The sequence below is a fragment of the Diospyros lotus genome, chromosome 13 (assembly GCF_014633365.1).
Source record: "Diospyros lotus cultivar Yz01 chromosome 13, ASM1463336v1, whole genome shotgun sequence".
Classification (NCBI taxonomy): domain Eukaryota; kingdom Viridiplantae; phylum Streptophyta; class Magnoliopsida; order Ericales; family Ebenaceae; genus Diospyros; species Diospyros lotus.
In genome coordinates this window covers 12,031,577-12,041,527 of record NC_068350.1, presented here as the reverse complement: position 1 = coordinate 12,041,527, position 9,951 = coordinate 12,031,577, and the positions used below count along the sequence as shown (strand labels likewise).

The 9,951-nt window shown below is 39.2% G+C and overlaps 1 protein-coding gene and 1 non-coding gene across 3 annotated transcripts; one reads left to right on the top strand and one right to left on the bottom strand.

Annotated features, from left to right (window-relative positions):
- The first annotated feature begins 359 nt into the window (after positions 1 to 359).
- LOC127789218 (jasmonate-induced oxygenase 4) lies at positions 360 to 4,745 on the top strand. Of its 2 annotated transcripts, none has more exons than XM_052318042.1 (3): positions 360 to 935; positions 1,516 to 1,837; positions 4,379 to 4,584. In XM_052318042.1, the coding sequence occupies exons 1-3, from the start codon at positions 439 to 441 to the stop codon at positions 4,442 to 4,444; spliced, it is 885 nt and encodes a 294-aa protein (XP_052174002.1). In that variant the 5' UTR covers positions 360 to 438; the 3' UTR covers positions 4,445 to 4,584. The 2 variants fall into 2 exon arrangements, with proteins under 2 accessions (XP_052174002.1, XP_052174001.1); XM_052318041.1 differs by having other exon boundaries at positions 363 to 935; positions 4,407 to 4,745.
- A 154-nt stretch (positions 4,746 to 4,899) lies between these two features.
- TRNAM-CAU (transfer RNA methionine (anticodon CAU)) lies at positions 4,900 to 4,971 on the bottom strand. The gene has a single exon. It is a non-coding gene; the product is annotated as a tRNA-Met (tRNA).
- Positions 4,972 to 9,951: the final 4,980 nt, after the last annotated feature.

Sequence of the window (9,951 nt, the reverse complement as noted above, 5' to 3'; positions counted from 1 at the left end):
TAGAGGATAGCGCGACCGACGATGATGAATGAAGATGATGGTGACTGAGTTTGAACGCACCAGAACGAAGATAATGACGGTTGCGTCGCTGTTAAGGAAGTAAGTCGTCGACAACAATAATGAACAAAGAAGAGATGGGGTGACTGGCAACGAGAGAAGAAAAGAAGTGACTACAAATAAAGGATAAAAATGAGTTTTTACTCAGAGTTATTTTAGTCATAAATAAATATGGCTGTATAGGGCAAAATACTAGACTATAAATAGAATTTTCCTAAAAAAAAATTAAGTGGCTTTTCAAATAAAAGTAAAATTCCCATGAAGGAAGATGAAACGAGATTTATTTTTCTCTCTTTGTTTTTTTAATATATTCCAGTGCTAATAAATCCTTTCAATGGCGAGGTGAAGCAGTGAAAGCACTGATTCGACGTATGATTGGGTATGGCCGTCGCCGGGCGACAACCCATCAGAGTCCAGTGCCTAGCCCAAGCCGGCACACCGGAAGTTCCCCCTCAGTACATACAACCCCCGGAAAGCAGACCCAACTTACCATCGCAACCTCCGAGGACCGCCGCCCGCGGAGGGGATAAAACCATCCCGGCAATCGATCTGGCCGGCACCGCCGCCATCGTCCGGGACGAGGTCGGACGTGCGTGCAGAGAATGGGGGGCGTTTAACGTCATAAACCACGGCGTTCCGATTCGGTTGCTCGACGAGATTAGGCGGGTAGGGTCGTCGTTCTTCGAGGAGTGTCCGATGGATCTGAAGCTCCGGTACTCTTGCGACCCCAGTTCCGCTGCTTCCGAAGGCTATGGAAGCCGGATGTTGGTGACCTCCAACGACTCCGTTTTGGACTGGAGGGACTACTTCGATCATCACACTTTGCCCCTTTCTCGCCGCGACCCTTCGCGCTGGCCCCATTTCCCCCCAAATTACAGGTCCTTCTTGCCCTAGGTCTTCTTATTCAACTTGTTTGTGTTCTCAAAACAGTGAATTTCGTGTTGCTTTGAATGAATTATATGACTTTGTATACAAGAGATAAAGATAAGCCTATTATATAATCAAGAGTTGAACGGAAGATTCTACACAAAGATAGACCTAAAAACTAATCTAATTTAAACTTGACCTGATTTTACTCGTAACAGTTTGTTGTCGCCAAGCAAACTAACAAATAAGATAAGTTGGGAGAGAATATTGTTTGGATGTTGCCCTGTTCTATTGGAACGAACAGCCTTGAATGCAGCTGCCAAAATGATTTCAGAAATTTTTTTCACAAAAAGCTTGTGAAAACTGAATTTTGTGAACCAGTTTATGAATTATAAGTCTGCAAGACACATTTTGTCGTCGTGTTATTGAAATTTCCATTGGTTCCAAAGCTTGAAAATCCCTAAAACGAGGATCAGTATCATTCAAGTTGTGATTTTAATTTTATTTCTGGTGGGTTTGGTTCAAGTTTATTTCAGTTTATTGCTAATTGAATATGAATGATCTCATGCAAAAATAAAATACTTGAAACAGAGAAGTGGTGGTGGAGTATAGTGATCATATGAAGGCCCTTGCTCAGAGGCTTTTGAGGTTTGTCTCTGAGAGTCTTGGCCTGCCGCCTTCATGCATTGAAGAGTCTGTTGGAGAATTCTACCAGAACATTACAATTAGCTATTACCCACCATGTCCACAACCAGAGCTCACTCTTGGTCTACAAGCCCACTCAGATATGGGGGCCATTACCCTTCTCATCCAGGATGATGTTGGGGGTCTCCAGGTTCTCAAAGATGGTGAATGGGTAAATGTACATCCTATGTCCGATGCCATTGTTGTCCTTCTGGCGGACCAAACTGAGGTATGGTTTCTTTGTCATTCAGCATCTGCACTGCATTGTTTCCTCATTATTTTTCCTAAGATCCATACAATGATTGTGGATGAGAGTTTTCTGATAATAAGAATTAATATAGTTAGGCCGTACCGATTAACCCTCTCATTCCCCAAGCCACATAGGTAATCAGAACTTCCATATCCTACCAGATCCCTTTGTTTGAGTTCCTCAATGGTACTCGATTTAGTTCAATGCTCAGGACACTACTTTATGCTCCTGCATCTATTCAGTAAATGTTGATATATTCATTGAGACTTGACCAGTGGATGTTCTAACTTTAGCATGCAGTTTTGGTAGTCCAAAAGGATATGATTCAGCTAATTTATGCTTATTCTCCCTTATCTATTTAGCAAGTAATGATACAGTTATTGAGACTTGAACAGTGGATATTCAAACGTTAGTGTATGGCGTTTTGGTTGTCCAGAAAGTTGTGGATCAGTTGACTTGCGGGTATGCAATCCCAAATTGTAACATACTGAAGTATGGTTTTAGAAGTTGCTGACCAGGGTTCAAGGTGCCTTGGTGTGGATTAGTAATGAGCTTGTGAGCTTGTGATCACTTCCTTTGTGATCAATTTCACTGGCCATTGCACCCTTGTTAAAGATGCATGAATTTTGTGGTTTTGGTATCCAAAAGAATGGTCATTGTTTGGAGATAGATTCTATAGTCTTGGATAGTAATGGATGAAGGGAATATTACCTGAAGTGAGCTACTGCCCGACACTACTTCACCTGCATTGGAGCTATAAACTTGTGCCACCTAAATCCACCTTTATAGAGATTGATAGGTTATATTTTTCTTAAGATTGAATTTTTATTACAGTTATCAGTTAGAACTTGATGTCTTTTATTTTTGTTACCATTAAAAATATGCCTATATGCATATAAATAGGACTTAATTGTAATAAGAATTATTCGGATTCTAAGATCCTGAAGCCTGACCACCCATCACGGAAATGGCTGAGCCAAAGAATAAGTAGGAAAATGCATGAAGCCTGACCACCCAGAAATTAATAAGGAAAGAAGGATATAGGCTCTATGACCACAAATAGAATGTTTCACGCTGTCAAATGCTCTGTTGTTTGTGTTGTGCCAAATGTGTCAACATAATCCTAGAGGGGGACTTGGGCTCCAGGCAAATAAAAACTCAAACAACTCAGGCTTGCATCATTCATTGAATACCCCCCCCAAAAAAAAAGAACTCCAAAAGCTGTACAAGAGATATCAGTCAAATCGCAATTTTCCCTCTTGACGCAAGCTGTCTGCTGTAAGAACAAAATCAAGAGATGTTGTCCAAACAAAAAGGGCAGCCTTGGTGTAGTCCCAATCTCCAGATAGGGTGGAAATAGTTAGGGGTGTGTTTGGCCATGCAGCGAGAGGTAGAAAAGCATTTTTTTAAAAATAAAATACACATCTATCAGTTTTTCTGGTTTTTGGCAGAAGTTAGAAAGCACTTTTATATGACAATGAAAGCTATTTTTCTGTTATAAAGTAGAAGCAAATATTTGGAGTTCCTTCTGTGAAGCAAAAAATAAGATTATCAACATTTCAGATTACAAACGCTACCCTCAATCATATCTAATTACCACAAAAAAAAAAAAAAAAGTTTACATAAATATCATTTTTTTGGGGTAATTTAATTGTTAAAAACACTTTTATCATCATCCCCTGGGCAAACACATATAACAACGTTAAAAACATTTCTTAGATCATTTGACCAAATGCTAAGCTATTTTTTGAAAATGATTCTTGCTAAAGCACTTCTGGCAAAAATGATTCTTACAACAACAAAAATTTCATAGTAATGCCAAGGTGGCACTTTAGCCTAATCATGGAGAGTACTGTAAAAAATGTGATAAACCTTTTTAAGTCCATCCATCACCCCCCTGCTCTGATTGGTGATGATCTAGAATTATCCCCAAAAAAATATTGTCATCGATTCCACCCCAACTTGAGGATTTGTCTGAAAGCTATGTGATTAAACTCTATCCCTTGGAAATGAGAGGGATCATTATGGTTCTAGCTATAAGAGAACAAGATTGGTGAAGACCCAACAAAGGCCTATGGCTCATGGCTGCATCAATTATGTAACAAGAAGAACCTGATCCACCTAACATTACCAACCTCAAAATTAATGTTCCTAAAAGAATAGGTTCTTGGAATACCCCAATAACCTATTCCCATGGGTGAAGAAGAATCCTGATTTATTCTTTTCTTTTCTTTTTTTTTTTTTTTGAATTCTTATTCCCTTCCCCTTCTACAGCATTTTGGGGCGACATGCCTTTTCCTTTTTTGGTTTTGGTCCCTTCTATGTCAGCTTCTTTTGTCATCTCCACGTCTTCTTGATGCTTTCATACTGTTTGCTTGGATTGGATTGGATTGGATTCTAGTTAACTAAATGATAATTTAATCAAGACAGTAGATAGCAGTGAAGTGTTAAATTAGTGGTGTGAGATAAAAGGGAGCTTTTCTTCCCATTATTTTTAGATCTCTGATGAAACAAATGTAGACGTGTGTGTGTGTGTGTCGGCCTGCAGATCATAACCAATGGCAAGTATCCAAGTGCCGAACATAGGGCGATCACTAACGGCAGGAAGGCACGACTCTCGGTGGCCGCATTCCACGACCCTGCAAAGACAGCAAAGATATCGCCAGCTTCAGAGCTCACCGCCCAGTCTTCTTCCCCCCGCCGATACAGGCAAGTAACTTACGGCGATTACGTCTCGTCTTGGTATGGAAAAGGTCCTGAAGGGAAGCGGAATATTGATGCCCTGCTTCTGTAATATTTACTAGTAGCATAGATGGATATGGATTGTACGCTTCTTCGTAATTTTCCCACACTGGATCTCATAAATTCCAATTTGGATTGGAGAGGATGTCTATGACTATGACCACACCTTTCTTTCTTTGATAAATATATATATATATATATATTCTTTTGCAAATGGCCAAGAGAATGAAATGGTTCAGAGGGGAGTACGGGATGGATGTTTTTTTTTTTTTTTTAATAAAATGATAATAATATCTATTTATCAGAGCCAGGTTTCGATCCTGGGACCTGTGGGTTATGGGCCCACCACGCTTCCGCTGCGCCACTCTGATGATTTGTGATGTATATGATGGACGCAACTATACATATCTCAATCAGGCAGGAAATGTAATCATGAAAGGTGGCAGGGCATATTTATAATGTAAACTTTTAGGTGTCGCATTGGTATTGAATACTAAATAGCATGCTTAGAAAATTAAATGTAAAATAGATTTGTAATCTAAGATTTAATTTTTCTAATAAAATGTATCACTTAACATCCCATACTTTGAAATAAAATAAAATAAAATTAGGTATTGTGCTTTATAGTAATAACTCATTTTAGAAAAATAGTTCTTATTATATTAAATTTATTTATTATATATATATATATTTAAAATACTAAATTAAACGGAGGGTAAGATGTTTAACTATCTTCTTCTTCATCAAGTATTGATTGGTTCCTATTTCCTTTTCATCCTTTTGAAATAAATTGATTTGACATTTGTTGAATTTCTCAACTAATGAAGTTTTTAATTAGAAAACCTTATTTCCGTGGTTAATTATCAAAATTTAGAACCGCAGATATTAATACATATAATACATGCATCATAAAAAAATACATAATACACATACAAGCTACATCACGAATGGTACCTTTTGCTTGTCATGAGTGATATTGATAAGCATGATCACACCAACAACTATCACCAATGGATCAACCTAACCATCGAAGATAATGAGCACCAAGTAGTCTCATACTAAACCACTTTCAATTGTAAAAATAATTGATATATCCTATGTAAAAGATCCTGCGAAAGAAAATCAAAAACAATAAAAATTTAAAGGAAAGAAGATGGGTTGACCCCGTTGAAGGTGAGTTGACCCCAAAGGAAGGACAAAGACCAAGGGTGAGAGACCTTTGGTCTTTTGTCGAAGGCCTTCGGTGACGGTGGGAAAGCCTTCATCAGAGGCACGAGTGGAAGGCCCCATTTTTCGACAGCAAGAATGATGGGTCTCCTACCCCCATTGGCATCAAGCACGATGGGAAGGAGATTCAGGTCTTCGGCTCCTATCAACAACAAGCACGATGGGTAGGAGGCCCCTCGGTCTCTGGCCCTCATCATCTTAACAACGATATTTTTATTCCATAAATTTATTATAGTGTTCAAGTGACAACAATTGGCGTCGTCTGTGTGAAACATATAAAAAACCAACAAGTTAGTCTGTAATCGCCAGGACAAGAAGTGCAACTAACCAACGGAGTTAAGAAGAAATGGAAACTTGGTCCTTGGGACACCCACTTGGGATGCAAGATGAACTCCCTCGCTCCACAAGACCATGACCAGATAATTCTTTTCATGCCACTCGGGATACCCAACCTTAGGTCCGATTGGAGATTCACTCTTAGGACGAGCTGGAAACTCATTCTCAGGACGAGTTGGAGATCCACTCTTAAGACAAGTTAGAGACTTACTCTCAAGGGTGGCATGAGACCTGTCCCGTTGGATGCACTAATCCACCTAAACAAGCTTTGTCCACGGTACCATTTGCTAAGTATGAGGCCTTGTAGCGCTAACATAAAGAAAGAATGTGGGCACTTCAAAAGATGGCAGGTTTGTCGCAAAACATCGCCCCATGTATGACATTGCCATTGACCTTGAGAAGGTTTGTGTCTAGCTCGATCCTATTGTAAGAGATACAAGAAGAAAGTTTTGAGACCACTCTAGAGCCACAGAGGACGTTGTCACAGTCCATTCCCCCTTAGAGAACTAGTATGTGCAACTTTCCCCTTTGTCGGATTCAAGACTGGGAAATGGGAAAGCCTTGGAAAAGGCCAAGAAACACCTAGAGGGATCCCCAGAAGGAGAAGTATCTCAAGATAGTAGGAAGCACGTCTACTAATGCATAATGGGCTCCACTAAAGGGCTTTGTGAGAAAGATCAATAAAATTGAGGACGCATCGGGATTTAGTGCTCACAAAACGGTAGATATGAAAAGAATGATCAAAGAAGTCTTGGAATAGAAGAAGTTGCTACCTGTGTTCGAGGATTAGTCCAAGAACAGAATCATTTTGACCCCGACCATCACGGAGAAGCCTTTATCAAGGAAGTTTAAGATGCCCTTGATGACTGCATACTCGGGCAAGGGCGACCCTCACGATCATATTCAGAACTATGAATCCCTTATGGTGCTACATGAATGGGAAGATGAAATTATGTGCTGAGCCTTTCCTTTGACCTTGATGGATCACACTTAAGCATGGTACAACAGTTTTCCTAAACACTCCATATTCACTTTCAAACAACTGAGATTCGAGTTTATTAAAGCATTTATCATCAATAGTTAAAGGAAAAAAGACTTTATTTATCTTCTCAGTATTAAGAAAGGAAATAAAGAGACCCTTTGGCAATACGTAGACTGGTTTCGCAATGTGACACTAAAAGTACAAGACTTGCAAGTAGGGGTAGTAGTGGTAACCATGCTACAAGGAACCCAGTTTACGTTACTACAAAAATCTTTGGCCTTAGATCAACTAACTACCTTGGCAGACTTGTTTGTGAGGGCCAACAAATACATTCTTTAGTTAGAGGTCATGAGAACTATCGGGACAAGCGAGGAAAATGACTAGAAAATGAAGGGATGAGATTCTAATAACTGTGACGATAAGAAAGAAGACAAGCCAATGAGAAGTGAGGGCCCTCCAAAGTTGCACTACAAGAACTACACTCAACTCTTTGAGCTTCCAACTCACATCTTAACATCCATTGAAAGAACGAACCTATTGAGGAGAGATAGAAACGCCTAATGCAGATTCCACAAAACATACAGGCATAAAATATATAGATGTCGAGACTTGATGAACCAAATTGAGTCCTTGATTAGAAACAGAAGGCTGCAACAAGGACAAGAGAAGACGCGAAGAAGAAGTAGAGAGATGGGATGAATGAGCAGATGAAAGGCAACATGGTGACAAGAGAAGAGTGAAAAGACGGAATCCATTGGTGGACAACCAACCGACCAACTAAGCTATTTACATGATATCAGAAGGAGAGACCATGGCAGACCACACTTTATCATCAAAGATAGCCCACACACGACAGGCTTACCAAGTTAATTCTATGATGCTAGTACAGTTTAGAGAAGAAGCTATCACTTTCATACCTGCCAATCAAGGAGAGATTATAATACCCCATGATGATCCCTCGGTTATCTCAGGGGTAATCACCAAACACCTGATTGGAAGAATACTGGTAAACAGTGGCAGCTTGGTTAACTTGATATACTGGAATTGCTTTGAAAAGATAAACATCTCCATATATCGCCTGAAGCCAATCCACTATCCCTTATTCAGCTTCACGAGGGAGTCAATCCCTATAACCAAAGTGATACAACTGGCAATTACTTTGGGGACAGAACCTCTTAGCATAACCAGGCTAACTTCATGATAGTTAAAACACCTTCATCAACATACAATGTGTGGCACCCTCGATCCCACATTCGGGGTGCCTCCGTACCCACGATTACAACCATGGTCATATGCTGAATTTGAAGGACACCTATGCCCCAAAGATATGGGCTACCCGGGTGGGATCCAGGTTTCACTGCCTTCGCTCGCCGAGAATTCAAGTCCTAAAAGAAAAATAGGCAGCGGATGGCGTTCGAAAAATAGATTATTAATGTGGGTACGGGGTGCCTCTGTACCCACATTAATAGTCTTGCTAAGGGATCCATCTCCTATTTTGACCAATTAAGGGAAAAATTCATCAAGGCCTTCATTATTAACAGCCTTAGAAAGAAGGACTGCACATATTTGCTTAATATCCAATAAAGTGGCAAATAAATCCTCAGACAATATGTTAATCATTCTAGAAACATAACATTCAAAGTACAAGATTTACAAACAGGTGTGGCAACCTCTACGATACTCCAAGGGACGACATTGGTACCATTGTAAAAATCCCTAGCCCTGGATCTGTCTACATCGTTGGTAGACTTGTTTACTCGAGCCAACAAGTATATATTACAAGCTGAAGTAATGCAAATAGTTGGAGAGAACGAAGATAGGGACAAGAAGAGAAAAGGAAAAGACTTTGATGAAGGGGTAAGCCAGAGGAAAAATAAAGCCATGAGATATGATGATGCTCCTCAACTTTAATTCAAGGAATATACCCTACTCACACAGTTATGCTCCAATATTTTGGCAGCCATTGAAGGATTGAACCTTATTAAATTCCTTAAGAAGACTGACAAATGCCAAGACTTAATGAATCAAATATAGGCTTTGATTGAGGAAAGGGAACTGGAAAAATTTGTGGACACAGAAGCCCGAAATGAAGAACAAGCTGACTACCTTGGAGGCCAGGGGTATAATTCAAGGTAAAAAGAGCAATAAAAGAACAAAAGATTTTCAATAAACATGTTTCATCACTCAAAGGCCTAAAGCCTACAAAAGAATTTTGAATTCATATGTACGCTTTAGGGAAGTATCATGGGCAAGATTAAAAGTTTGAACATTTATATTTGTCATTCAATAATGCATGAATAAAGTGACATTTTGTCTTGTTGCAATTCCCTTTTTGTGTATTTTATATTTTAGGACAATGAATGCATACAAAAAGACCAAAACTCTGATAAACAAATGAAGCCTAGTATCAAAGCGTGGAATACGCAAGAACGATCTAGGGTTCTGTTAGTCATGTGCCATAATGCTAGATTTAGATGACATTGATTAGGGTGTAAATTATATGATATATCTTTGTATATTATTAATAAAGACAACTTTTCATCATTCATTACTCTCCAGTATCTATATGAATGAGTCCCTAGTAATCTTGTTTGAGATCTCATTCTTAAGGTGTTAAAAATATATGACAGGGTACTTTGGTAACATGATTTCTTGAATATTTCTAGTCCATAGTTTTTTAGATGGGGACTCTGATTAATCGATGGTGGACTAGCACGAAAGTTTACTACCTTGATTAGTATGCGATACTAATGGTAAGAGATGTTGAGTCACATTCCACAAAGCATGAGATGCTTGTAGTAAACTC